This window comes from Dasypus novemcinctus, chromosome 1 (genome assembly GCF_030445035.2).
Source record: "Dasypus novemcinctus isolate mDasNov1 chromosome 1, mDasNov1.1.hap2, whole genome shotgun sequence".
NCBI classification, from domain to species: domain Eukaryota; kingdom Metazoa; phylum Chordata; class Mammalia; order Cingulata; family Dasypodidae; genus Dasypus; species Dasypus novemcinctus.
Genome location: NC_080673.1, coordinates 126,446,483 through 126,461,083, shown reverse-complemented (window position 1 = coordinate 126,461,083; position 14,601 = coordinate 126,446,483). Strand labels below are relative to the sequence as shown.

At 40.3% G+C, this 14,601-nt stretch overlaps 1 protein-coding gene across 1 annotated transcript in view; it reads left to right on the top strand.

Moving 5' to 3' along the window:
• The window catches only part of FRAS1 (Fraser extracellular matrix complex subunit 1), a 537,120-nt gene that overhangs the window by 481,370 nt on the left and 41,149 nt on the right, over positions 1-14,601 (top strand). The window contains exons 59-64 of the mRNA XM_058296546.1: positions 1,542-1,747; positions 5,542-5,698; positions 7,913-8,113; positions 10,003-10,190; positions 11,680-11,955; positions 14,303-14,535. Coding sequence (XP_058152529.1) covers positions 1,542-1,747; positions 5,542-5,698; positions 7,913-8,113; positions 10,003-10,190; positions 11,680-11,955; positions 14,303-14,535 — 1,261 coding nt within the window. The remainder of the gene's footprint in view (positions 1-1,541; positions 1,748-5,541; positions 5,699-7,912; positions 8,114-10,002; positions 10,191-11,679; positions 11,956-14,302; positions 14,536-14,601) is intronic.

The following is a 14,601-nucleotide window of genomic DNA, read 5'->3' as shown; positions in this document are numbered from 1 at the left end:
ATGCAACAAAACGAGACACAGATTCTGGGTGCCGCTGACAAGATTATAAGCAGACACAGAAGAACACACAGTGAATGGACACAGAGCAGACAACTGGGGGAGGGGGGGATTGGGAGAGAAATAAATAAAAAATATTTTTTTTTTTTAAAAAGAACTGTTCTACATGATTTTGCAATGAGGGATACAAGCCATTACACATTTTGTCAAAAACCTATACAATTGTGGAGGCCAAGTGTAAAACAATGTAAACTATAGACCATGCTTAGTAATAACGTTTCAATATGTGTTCATTAATTGTAGCAAATGTACCATAGAAATGAAAGATGTTGTTAATGGGAGAAAGTGTGGAAAGGGGAGGGTATAGGGTATATGGGAATCCCCAATATTTTTTATGTAACATTTAGGTAATCTAAAGCTCCTTTAAAAATAAAGGAAAAAAATGTTTTGAAGTATATCATTCATATATGAACATACATAAATAATAAGTATACGGTAAAAGTTGTGAACTTACAAAGCAAACATGCATATCATCATACAGGAGTCCCATATATATATATACTTAACTCTTTTTTTTTTCTATTTTAATTGGATGCTAGTTTTAAATTTAGAAGCTGTCACATAGAAATGCAAATCTCTGGCCTCTTTAAAAATGAGACCTGGCAACAAATGGTTGGCGCTAAGAGCGCCAGGCCAGGGTTTATTCCTCTCTTTACCAAAACTTCTTCTCTTTCCTGCTGTCTCTTGTCCCCGGTCTCAACCTGAGTGGCCACCTATTATCAGACTGTCACTGCTGTTTTCCTTATGGTAGGAGGAAAGTGAATCCTTATGTATCCAAGTCTTTATCCAAATTTGTCTGATAACTGGCCCATTTCTTCACTTATGTTACCTGCCTGGCACCTTAGACATTTGACAATATTATCTGAGTTAAGACAGGTGCAAAGTTGACTTATTCTGCATGGGACTGTATAACACAAGGAATCCTGTGGTGGGAGATGGACTGTGGTTAGCAGGACAAATATGAGAACCTTCCCTCATGAATTATTACAAATATATAATGCTAATACAGGGTGTTAATAATCAGGTGGGCTGGGGGAAAAGTACACCAAATGTAAGATATAGATAGTAGTAGTATTTTGACAATGCTCTTTTGTAGTTTGTAACAAATGTTTCACAACAATGCAATCTGTTAGGGTGGGGTGATGTACAGGAGCCCTGTATGAAGCTATGCATGTTTCTTTCATAAATTCACAACTTCCACTATATACATACCGTTTATGTATATGTATGTATGAATGACATACCTCAATAAAATTTTATTTTAAGAAATTGGCTTATCCTGTTTCATTGCCACCACGTTCCCAGAGGGAGCAGGACCCGTGTGTTGAGAGCCACGTCCGTGCCTTGAAATCTCTCCTCTGTGATTTGACAGTCTATGCTGGCCCTCAGTGGGGCCCCCCTGTCCAGCTGCTGATGAAGCTCTGGCTCTGGCCCTGGCTTTGTAAGCACTAACTCTACCTCTGTTTTTCTGTCTGCTCACCCAGTGCCCAGCATGCAGTTTGCCAAGGACTTGTTCCTAGTGCAGGAGAAAGAAGGTGTCCTACATGTTCCTATCATTCGGAGTGGAGACCTGAGCTATGAGTCATCAGTGAGGTGCTATACTCAGAGCCAATCAGCTAAGCTCATGGAGGACTTTGACGAGAGAAGAAATTCTGACTCCTCGCGAATTACATTTCTGAAAGGGGAGAAAGTAAGTGGATTCCTGGTGGCTGAGAGATGTGATTCTCTTCTTCCTTGATACCTTTATTCTTCTATGGTGAAGTAATTTGGACAGATTCTGAATATTCAAGGGATTTCTTACTAATTGATATTATTCTTAATAATATCATCTAAACTTCTAATCTATATGGATATCTCCTTTGTCTTCCTCTTCCCCACCAACCCCCCCAACACAACACAACAACCAAATACATATATCATGGGTTGGCTGGGAAGGTTAAATGACATGTAGCATTTTTGGAATTTAGCAGAATCAAATGAATGAGGCCTCCTCTTAATGTGAAACTATATCAGAGACAAGCACACCCTACTTAGAGGAAGAGGAGGCAGCTAATACCTGGACCCCTATCCCAGGACCAAAAAGGGAGATGTTAAGCAGATTCAAGTCAGTTGAGTATCCTGTTGGCAAAGGAAAAGTGATCCATGAGGACAGAGAAATTGCTGAAAAACTCTATGCACTAAATGTGACTGCATCATAATCAAAGCCTGTAATCTTAGTAGATGTCAAAAGTTTATATTGAATGAGAATCACCTTTCTCCCATTTTGTACCTTGGATACAGATGACCAAGTCAATCATACCTCTCAGTTAAAATTCCACTCTCTTCACTGGTTAGTGCAACGCCCTTTCCTTATTTTACTTATTTATTCATTCTATTTTAACCCTTGTCTCCAGCCACATCCCCTTCCCCACCTTAGAGCCCCTCACTCTATTGTGTCCTATATGTATCTCTTAATTTATTTTGTTCTGGAAAAATGTTTGTTTTGTGTGCATGACTTTTTTTGTTTTTAAGATTTATTTGTATTTATTTCTCCTCTTTTCCCCCCTACCCCCTAGTTGTCTGTTCTCTGTGTCCTTTTGCTGCATGTTCTTCTTTGTCCACTTCTGTTGTTGTCAGCGGCATAGGAATCTGTGTCTCTTTTTGTTGCATCATCTTGCTGTGTCAGCTCTCCGTGTGTGCAGCATCACTCCTGGGCAGGCTGAACTTCTTTCACGCTGGGCGGCTCTCCTTACAGGGTGCACTCCTTGCGTGTGGGCCTTCCCTATGCCAGGGGCACCCCTGCGTGGCATGGCACTCTTTGCGTGCATCAGCGTTGCGCATGGGCCAGCTCTACACGGGTCAAGGAGGCCCAGGGTTTGAACCGCCGACCTCCCATGTGGTCGACGGATGCCCTATCCATTGGGCCAAATTCGCTTCCCTGACTTTTAATTTATATAGATGGTATTGCGTTGCATCTTTTTCAGTCTTTTAACTGTTTCACTCAGCAATGTGCTTTAAGATCTATCCAAATGTTTAAATATACATCTAATCTGTTGTTTCTAATTGTTGTATAATACTTCATGGTGTACATTCACTACATTTCAAACACCCACTCTCAGCAATAGATAGTGAGGAACCTTAGCTTTAGCACCCAGCACCCTCCTGACATTCTGCCACCACAAATAGTACTGTAATATACAGCCTCATACGTGCCCACTTAGAGACTCCAGAGAGACTTTCTCAGGAGCAAAAATGCTGGACCATAGGACAGGCATGTACTTAATTTGAAAAAATAGGGTCAGAATACGCCACTATCAGTGCATGAGGACTGCTGTACCTCTACATCCTCTCCAACACTTAGCATTATTCATCTTTTGAGTGCTTGCTAGTCTGATATTTATAAGGTGATAGCTCATTTTAATTTGCATTTCTCAAATTACTACTGTTTTATATATTAGTATGTTTTCTCTTCTGTAAATTTATTGTTTTAATCCTTTTATTATGTTACTTTTTTCTTATTGATTTGCATTAGTTCTTATTTATTTTAAATATTAATCCCTTGCCAGTTTTAGACAACTTAGATATTTTAAATATCTTTTCCCCCTCAGTTTCCATTGCTTAGCTATTATCCTGACCACAGTGTCTGTCCTTAACTGAACAGAAATCTTGAAATTTGATATAAACAAATGTATCAAACTTTTGCCTTGTGATTAATCCTCTTAAAGTTGATCATAAGAGGACATTTTCCATCTCAGGTCATCCCAAATTTCTCTCCTGTTCACCTTTATGACCAAAAAATGTGATAGCTTCTTTCTTAAGAATTCCTCAGTCTTTTTGACTAAAGTCTAAAGGCATTTGGCTTTGTGAGTCACAAAGACCCTATCTTAATTATATATTTTGTGGGGATTTTACTAGCAGCACGTTGAAACGTGTTTAAAAACAAACACAAATAGTACAGATAAGATCTTAAACTTGGAGCTTACATGTCTTACATGTCAATATTTGTATTAAGTTCAAAAGAGGATTCTCTGCCTTTCCGAGAGGCAGTTTATAATTTAGTAGAAGTATAAAGAAAATACATTTAAACAGTCTATAAGTTATCCATATGAAAATCTGTCATCATTCCTAAGCACACTTTGGAATCTTTGGGACTTTTTGTTTTTTGTTTTGTTTGTTTTTTGCTTGCTAAGTAATGTTCTTTGGAAGTTGTCACTCACTAGAATGTTTTTGCTTTTTTTTAAGATTTATCTATGTACTTTATATTTCTTTATTTATCCTCCCTCCCCCAGATGGTTCTCTCATCTGTCTGCTCATTGTTTGCTTGCCTTCTCCAGGAGGCACCAGGAACTGCATCCAGGACCTCCCACATGAGAGGCGTGTGCCCAATGGTCTGAGCCACATCTGCTCCCTGCGAGCTGCGGCTTATGCTGGCTTGTGTCATTAGCTCGTTGCGTCAGGAGGTGGCATCTGTTCATCTTCTTTTAGGAGGCACCGGGACTGAACCTGGGACCTCCCATGTGGTAGGCAGGTGCCCAACTGGCTGAGCCACATCCACTTCCCTAGAATGTTTTTTTTTAAGATCTCCTGCAGGGTCACTACTAAATTCAAACTTCCCACAAAGGAGTTCTTATTGTAAGAAGTATAGTAGGAAAAAATAGAATATTCATCAGGAACTTAAAACCAGGTTAACAAGCCACATGCATATGTTCACTGGGATAATCTCCTATCATTTAGTAGGACTTAGGAAGTATGACAGTAAAACTTCTCTACCCATTTATCCTTTGTAATACAGTGGGATAATGAATTCTAAATAATCCACATAAAAATATCCCATTTATCACATGAATCTACTACCAAGTCTGCTTTGTTATCTAAACTGTTGTGATCGTATTTCACATTTTCTCAGAAACACAGTCCTTAATAGAGAATATTGAGTTTGAGAAACACTTGATTTCCTCCCATCAAACAGGTATTTGAATTGTTCTCTAAGACTTTCAGTACTCAGCATTCTTTAGATGACACACTGACTTCAGAACCAAGAGTTCTTCTGCATTTAAAGGTGTCTTAATATGAAGCCGTTTTGAGTTCATTGTTAAGTATATTACTACAAAGAAGAAAGAACGTTATTCAGCTCTCAGGGGAAAATTATTGAATATATTAAGCCACCATCATCAGAAATCTATGAATTGTAACATGCACAAATGTGTCAAATGTAGGAATGTTCATAAATATTCTATGGATGCTTTTTTGTTTTTTGTAAATAATGGCCGACAATTCAAAATTGTTTGGAATGTTCTGATATGAGTTTCCACATCTAGGTAGGTCCCTTTCAAGCATGAAATGTTAGAATTAAAAATTCTGTTTTATTAATGAAGCTGTTTGGTCCTTTTCCCATTGTGTCAACTCTTTGATACTGCAAAGAAAAATAATAATTTTCTAGGAAAACCAAGCAATTTGTTGATATCTCAATGCAAATTTTAACCTACTTTGTGCCATTGACTCTAGGTAAAGAACTGTACTGTTTATATCCATGATGACTCCATATTTGAGCCAGATGAACAGTTCAGGGTCTACCTGGGCCATCCTCTTGGAAACCACTGGAGTGGAGCTAGAGTTGGAAAAAATAACATGGCCACCATCACCATATCCAATGATGAAGATGGTAAGAAGAAAATTTCCTTTATATACTTTTAGGTTGATGGGACATGAACATGTTTTACTAATAATGTAGTTACAGATGCTCTGAAAATGAAAAGAGGTATAAAATTACCTACCAAATAACAATCCCGTGAGTAGTCATATAAAATGTTGGTAGGAAATATCACCCTCTATAGTGCTTCAGTAAGTTTATAAGTATTTTTAATCTTGTTAATCCCTACCACATTGTTGAGGGATAAGGGTGAGTTTGGTTAAAAGCTAGAATGGAGACACTACACTGCACTTTGGAGACAAAATTGGAAATACAGTCAGAATCAGTTGAATCTAATGAACTGATTTAGAAGGCTGCCACCTTCCTGGAAAAGTCTAATTTCTCAGTTTTCTTCTCTCATTGATTTGTCCTCCTAACCTAAAATAAAAGTTAACTTTTATAGTCAGATGTTAACAAAGAGTGACGACCCAAAAAAACCAAATGTGCCTCAAATTGAGACATAATTATTTTAGTGAAATACATTTTATTGAGTGAATAGATACTAACATCACAAATGGTAATGGTTATTTTTTCACTGAATATTTACTGTATACCAAGAACTGTGTTAAGGATTATATATTATCTTATTTCATTCTGACAGTAATCACTTGAGGTGGGTGTTGTTATGATTATATTATAGGTGAAGAAATTGAACCTTAGTATGGTAACATAATTTACACAAGATTACACAAGTTTAAGCAGTAAAACTAGATTTGAACCTTATTTTATCTGGTTCTGGAGAACATACTCTCAACTGCCAAGAGAGTCAATAAGACTTCTAGGGTTTCTAATGTAAAATCAGGGACTAACTTGGATGATGGATAAAATAAGAATAGCTAGCCTTGAAGATGAATTAGTCAAATACTCAAGGAGACTCAGGTTCAAATCCCAACCTGAACCTCTCTGGGTCATACAGAAAACCAAAGATTCTGGCTCAGAGAGGTAACAAATGCACATTACAGTTGCCATCCTAAGTTTCAAAGACCTTTCCTATTGAAAACTATAAGTCTCAAATACAACTTATCATCTTTAATTGGAAAGAATTGACTTTCTGAGAGAGAAAGAAAGGGCTATGAACGGATAGACTAGAAATTTTTGCAATGTTCTATAATACAAATTTCATGATATGAAATTTGAAATTGCTCTGTTTTCCTTATTTCACTCTCTCCACCACCATAAACACCCCACCCACCCTCCTCCATGAAACTATATATAGAGAAGGTGTTGTTTGATTTTCGTTTTGCTAAAAATCAACATGTTTTTGATCATTTCCTAACAGTGAGACTGTTACCTCAAACCAGATTGTATTAGAAATCTTGTATTCCTGAATTACCATTGTGACCAGCTCTTAAAACTACTGTTCTTTCCTAAATATCCTGTGAGAAGTTAGGTAAAGTTGGGTAGGGGGAGGAAGTATCCAAGACAAGAGCAGAAAGGTGGATTTGGAAATTTTAAGTTGCATATAAGTGATGTAAATTATGAATATTAGAAATTCACGTGTCATAAATGAAAGGGGTTAATTTATGAAATCAGTTGATATGCATTTATCAAGGACCTGCTATGTGTCAGGTACTGTGCTAATTGTGGAAATATAAAAACATTTTGTGAGCTGTAATGTCAGAATGGAAACTTGAACATCAGGCATTTCAAAGTTCCTCAATGTATTTCCCAATTATATCAATAAGAACCATGTGAGGAATAGCTCCTACAGTATCACAAACTTGGAGTTGCCCTGGATGGTGCTTCAGGGGCAATCACCGGACATTGTAAATCCTCCCAGGGCCCACTGGATGGAATGGGGGAGAGTGTGGGCCATGATGTGGACCAATGACCATGAGGTGCAGAGATACCCAGAGATGTACTTACCAATGCAATGGATGTGTCATGATGATGGGAGTGAGTGTTGCTGGGGCGGGGAGGGGTGCGGTGGGGGTGGTGGGGTCGATTTTTATTTTTAATGTAATATTTTTACAAAATCAATAAAAAAAAAAAAACAAATAAATTCCTTTGACCAAAGCATTGCTTTGGGGTAAATATAATTGATTTTTATGACTGCAAGCCATTTTGCCTTTGTATTGTTAACTAAGGTGAAAAATCTCATCATTTAAAGGCATTTTCACAGCAGTCTGAATCCTTTGTGCTGCCCAATTGTGACTTACTCTTGTTTTCCTAATCACGTTTGCTCAGCCCCCACCATTGAGTTTGAAGAAGCTGCATACCAAGTCCGGGAGCCCGCCAGGCCAGATGCCACTGCTATTCTGAACGTCAGGGTGATCCGCAGAGGCGACCAGCACAGGACCTCCAAGATTCGCTGTAGCACGCGGGACGGCTCTGCACAGTCTGGTGTGGATTATTACCCGAAGAGCCGAGTCTTAAAGTTCAGCCCTGGTAATGGAAAGCCAACCCCAGTCGTCTTGTCTGAACGAGAAATGAGCAGAGATGTGAAAGAGAAAAATAATAGCTCCAGTTGCCTATAGAATTTATTAAGCACACGTATGAGATTGCGGAATTCTATAAAAGGTTTTATAGTAAAAATTATATAGGAAAAGGAAAAAATAATTAGGGCCCTCATTTTAGACCACACCGGGCATTCTGGGTTATTTAAAAGGATTTTTTTGTTAGTCTATGATTTGACTGAGTGATAGGAGAACTTGATTTAAAAAAATATATAGGGGAGTGGATATAGCTCAAGTGTTTGAGCGCTTGCTTCCCATGTATGAGGTCCCAGGTTCGATCCCTGGAAGAGAAAACAACTCTCTATGGGGAGCGAATGTAGCTCAGTGGTTGAGCACCTGCTTCCCATGTACAGGGTCCTGCATTCAATCTGGTACCTCCAGAAAAAAAAAAAAATTAAAAAAAAAAAAATATATATATATATAAAACATGGCTGCCATCATTCAACAAACATTAACACAATACACCATGCTGGAATATTGTAAATGTAATTAGTGCCACTGAACTGTACACTTGAAAGTGATTAAAATGGGAAACATTGAATCGTATATATATTACTACAATAAAATTTTTTTGAAAGCACCTTGCTGGTCCTGTCAAGGATTACTTAAATTAGAAAGGTTCAATCCCTGTGCATAAGTGGTTTAACATCTACTAGAAACAAGATACCCTGTTATGAGGTTTCCAGAAAAGGTTTATACTAGAGAGAATTATAGAGACTGGAGCCAAAGGAGTCAGAAAGATGGGATCCAGGTTATAAGGAGCTGTTTAACTGACGCATTAATTGGCTGGGGTGCGGGTGGGAGTGGGATGAAACAGAGAAGAGGTTGAATTATATGCTAGGATTGTGGTTGTAGTTTTTGTTGTTGTTGTTGTTTTTCAGAACTTTCAAGAGCACTAGGCTGGTATATATCCAGTCACCATTTGTGATCTAGCCAGAAATGGGCCCCAGGGTTAGAAGGCCTTTTCAGAGATGTCTTGTCAAGCAGAGGGAAGTAACTGCTCCCTCAGAAACTAGTGGGGCCGGGAGAAGTGGAGAGGTGCCAGGCTATCCCCCTCACCTCCCTGGAACTTGAAAGGGCTCTCCGCCTCAGCCTCTGTGTGTCTGTTGGTGTAAATGTCCTTCTCCCCATCTGCATAGGGAGAGTTCCTTTACTTTTTCAGTTCCTTTACATTTCCTTTTCTGCATAAGGATCTGGGGGGAAAAGAGAGTCTGAAAAGTATTCTAGCCCAGCTCTCTGTAGGAGAGGAAGTAGAGAACCTGAAACGACTGGCAGTGATATCTGCACCTTCAGAGACTCACTTTAGAGACAGGAAGAGGGGTCCTAAAGCTCGAGCTCTCCCCATTCCAGGCTGTTCAATCCCTCCATACTGTCCTCTTTGTGGAAACTGGTCTGGCAGGTGGCCTTTGAGTCACTAGTCTCAGGAGGGAGCTTTGAAGGGTATCTGTGGGCCACACAGGAGCTCACTCATGAAGTACAGGGGGAAAAAAATTAAACAGAAAAACTCGTAACCAGGGTGGAGTGTATTTTGGATCATAGATTTTTATTACCACTGGCTAGAGTCAGGCAGGGGCCGTTAATCCTCATATGGTATAAATCTGCAATACTGAGCCTCTGCCATAGGTAGAATTTGGTCTATAAAACAGGTTTTCCTCACTTGAGATGGTGCTTACATGATTAGCAGCCACTGCATTTATCCAAAACTGCTAAAAGAAAAGGGCATATTTTAACATGAAGTCTCGGCAGCTCCAACCTGCACTCTCTTGAAGTGTGTCACCTAACAGGGATTTTTGCTTTCTTTCTGTCCTGTCCTTGATGAAGGTGTGGATCATATCTTTTTCAAAGTTGAGATCCTGTCCAATGAAGACCGGGAATGGCATGAATCTTTCTCCCTCGTCCTTGGCCCAGATGACCCAGTGGAAGCAGTTCTTGGGGATGTGACCACTGCCACAGTGACGATTCTAGACCAGGAGGCAGCAGGGAGTCTCATCTTGCCAGCCCCACCCATCGTGAGTTGCTTGAGAAATGAGAACTTGAGAGAAGTAGGACTTCTGATGCTGTACTTCTTTGTTCTTCTAACACAGTGGTTCTCAACCAGGGGCACCTTGCTTCCCTCCCCAGGACATGGCAATATCTGGAAACATTTTTGGTTGCCACAATTGGGAGGGCAGAGGAGGTAGTGCTCCTGGCATCTGTGGGTAGAGGCAAGGGAGGCTGCTAAATACCCTACAATGCACAGGACAGCCAGCCAAAACAAGGAAGTACATGGTCCAGATAGGTCAGTAGTGCCAAGGTTGAAAACCTCTGTTCTGATATGAGGAAGAACAAGCCACATCGATAACTTAGTCTGATAAAAACTGACAGAGCAAGATAATTAATCTTCTTATTTCTTTAGGGGGACCTAAAAGTGTAAGAAAGTAATACTACCTCACAGCTAGCCGTTGTTCTAGTTTCTCGCCACACACATAGAATTAGGGAGCTGCAGGAAAGGCCTACCCCATTTCCCAATCTGCAGGTGAATAGAGTGAGTGCACTAATGTCCCAATTAGGAGGGGAATACCTGGAGTTTACCAAGGGAAATTTATAATAATAATGAAGTCGTGGGGGGGGGCACCTTCTAACCTCCCCTATCTTTTTTTTTAAAGATTTATTTATTTATTTGTTTGTTTATTTCTCTCCCCTTCCCTCCCCCTGTTGTCTGTTCTCTGTGTCTTCTTTGTCCGCTTCTGTGGTTGTCAGCGGCACAGGAATCTGTGTTTCTTTTTCTTGCATCATCTTGTTGTGTCAGCTCTCCGTGTGTGAGGTGCCATCCTTGAGCAGGCTGAACTTTCTTTCGCGCTGGGCGGCTTTCCTTACGGGGTGCACTCCTTACGCGTGGGGCTCCCCTACATGGGGGACACCCCTGCGTGGCACGGCACTCCTTGCGCGCATCAGCACTGCGCATGGGCCAGCTCCACACGGGTCAAGGAGGCCTGGGGTTTGAACCACGGACCTACCATGTGGTAGGCAGACGCCATATCCACTGGGCCAAGTCCACCACCTAACCTCCCCTATCTAATCTCTTGAAAGAAAAGGATCATCTCAAAATGTCTCTCGTTTGAACATAAAAAAAATCTGCTACCTTCATTTACTCTTATTTTCCCAAATGTGCTACTGTACATCATTAACAACTTAATGCAACTCTAAACCAGCAACTGCCATTCCTGATATACCTTTCGTTATAATGTTCAGGAAAGTAAAATCATTTTTCTCATGAGTGATGGGGCTTTGATTTAGGAATGAGATTAATAGGATCACAAAGCTTTTCTCTCAGGTAGTAGGAGGTTCTCCTCCACCTCTGAAGATAGTATCTTTTAGAAGTGCCACTTTTGGTGGCTTGTGAAAATTTCTCCTGTTATATTTTGAATATCTCTAGAAGTTAAGAGATCTTATGGATCTTGGGAAAAGGAGCCATAGTTCTCCGACCTTCCCAGTGTCCAGCCTCTTGCTGTTTTACAGGTTGTCACACTTGCTGACTATGACCACGTGGAAGAGGTGACCAAGGAAGGAGTCAAGAAATCCCCTTCCCCTGGCTATCCCCTGGTCTGTGTCACCCCGTGTGACCCTCATTTCCCCAAGTATGCCATCATGAAGGAGCGCTGCAGTGACGCAGGCATCAACCAGACATCTGTGCAGTTCAGCTGGGAGGTAGCCGCCCCCACGGACAGCAGTGGGGCCCGGTCTCCCTTTGAGACCATCACCGACAACACACCCTTCACCAGCGTCAACCACAAGGTGGGCCTGGGGTGTCTGGGCCTGGTTGGGGAGGGAGGGAGCCATGCATCGCTCTTTATTACTCACGCTCTGTCAAATCCCTCAAGGTCCTTGCAGGGTATTTGGAATAAAACAAACAAATAAGCATGTATACACTGTATTTCTATTCTTTTATAAAAGGAAAGGTAAGATGGTATAGTAGAAAGAGAACAAAGCTAGCAGTCAGGAGCCCTGTTTACAAAGCTTAATTCTGCCTGTTTTTAACTGTGTGAGGTTAAGAGGTTATTTAACTTCTCTGAGTCTCAATTTCCTGATCTGCAAATTAATGTCTCTTTCATTTAGCCACATGACAAAGTCACTAATGAATCATATATAAAGGCAGGCTCTAAATAGTAAAGTAAGTTATAGATTCCCGAGACATACAACTAAGTGATTACTGTTTTTTTCATGTATCTTCAATTGTACAATATGTACCACACTATAAGCTCTTTGAGGACATTGACCAAGGGTTCTATCATATTTGTATATCCCAGTGTGGCTCATTGATGACATATAGTGGAGACACAGTTATTAAACAAAAGGAGGAAATAGTTGTTGAATGCTTAGCCTTTTACAAAGCCCTGTAGGGGAAAGTGAAAAGAAATTTACAGTGCAGTCACTGCCCTCCAACACCAACCGCCCTGCCACCATCAGAGAGCAATGAACTGTGATCATTTTCCCAACCTTATGAAGCAGTTCACTAAAGTGACTCTACTCATCACAACAGTGTAGTTTGTTCTCTTTATAAAGAAAGCAGAAAGGTGCTGAGATTCAAGTTCATTACAGTCTCTGGCAAATAATAAGTACTTGGCAATATTTGACTGAAATTAGTTCACTCAGTTTTGGAAACCAGAAACTTCTGTCAGACTGCATTTCTCTAGGTTTCCCTACTTAACACATAGTTTCCTTCTAATAAGTGCATCACTTGAATGGGATAACAGAGGAAAACTATTAAGATGGGAAGCTCGCAATAAAGCAGGGCCACTCAACTCTACCGTTTTTGACACAGCTTATTCGGAAAGGACACAGATTGCTTCTTTTGCAACATAACCTAGACCAAATTTAAAGCTTCTTCTACTTTAACAAAAATTTAAGTGGAAAAACAAAACTTAATGGCCTATTGTTTAATATGTATCTAATTCTCTGTTCAAAAAAAAAACAGAAAGAGGTTTGGATTGATTTGAGCCAAATGTATTACATTGCTCATAGATAGCAAATTCATGAGTTTCTGTTTCAGTTTTCCTTCTTGCAATGGATTGGTGTCTAATAAATACCCTTTACCCCAGTTTCTTTTGCTTTATCTTTATTTCTTCAATTATTTATTTAATACCATTGTGTTGTATGCATTTTCGTAAGATGCCTCAAATCCCTCCTGAGTTAAGTCCATGCATAAATAAATAAATAAAGCATTGGCAACTAATTAAAAAATTTTAATGGAAAAATCTTCTTTAATTTTTAATAGACTTCAATGCAAATTGTCTTCATGGGTAGAATTTACAAGTTTATGTGATTGCTTTGTGGGAGGTCTATGGCTCACAGACCTACTAATTAATTTTCTTTTTTTGAACTTCCCTATGTGTATACCCATATAACCTAAAGATTGCTGGTGACCTACATTGCCTTTGTGTAGAATGATATAATTAAGCACTCCTATGGCTTCTATAAGTCTGGAAACCTGAAGGAATCTATAGGAAGACCTTCAAATGCTGGCAGGTCTCAGCAGCCAAGACCCCAATAACCCTTGCAGGGTGTGGTCATCCTGGGGAGAGGGAAATAGCAGCAGGAGAGAAAGATAAATAAGAACACCTCTCCTCTGAATCCTAACACCATGCTGCCAGCAAACATGACTTGGAGGCCCTCCTCTTGCTATAGGGAAAGAACAGGGCTACCACCAGATAAAGGCCAAGCAGCCTCTCCTGCTGAATCTAGTATATAAGGAAAGCAGTTCTATCAATGTATGACAATACAGTTAATGGTAGCCAGTCATCTTCAGGCTCTTACTCCACATCTGTCTACTTCTCATTGTCTGTCTTAGCCCTCTTTGACTGTAAGTACTCACTGTTCTTTCCTAGTGCCCACTATTGTACATGACCCATGATAGAAACTCAAAATTACGGGTGGATGGGTGGATGGATGGATGGATGGATGGATGGATCAATGTTGGATCAATGCTGGATGGATGTATAGATGGGTGGATGTTGGATGGTTAGACAGCCTTCACAGATTACCTTGGACCAGAGCTTTTTATGTCATACCACCCAGAAGATACAGTTTAAGGACCTGTTTAAAAGGCATACTCATGTCTGAGGAGCTTTGTTCTTGCCGGCAGGTGCTAGACAGCATTTACTTCAGCCGGAGGTTCCACGTGCGCTGTGTGGCAAAGGCTGTGGACAAGGTGGGCCACGTGGGGACCCCCTTAAGGAGCAACATTGTTACCATCGGGACAGACAGTGCTATCTGCCACACCCCAGTGGTGGCTGGGACGGCAAGAGGCTTCCAGGCCCAGTCCTTCATTGCAACCTTGAAATACCTGGACGTCAAACACAAGGAGCATCCGAACAGGTCAGACAGGTGGCACCTTCCTCAGTGAGAGCGTGGGGTGAATCTCAGGCTATCCTTTTTGCATTT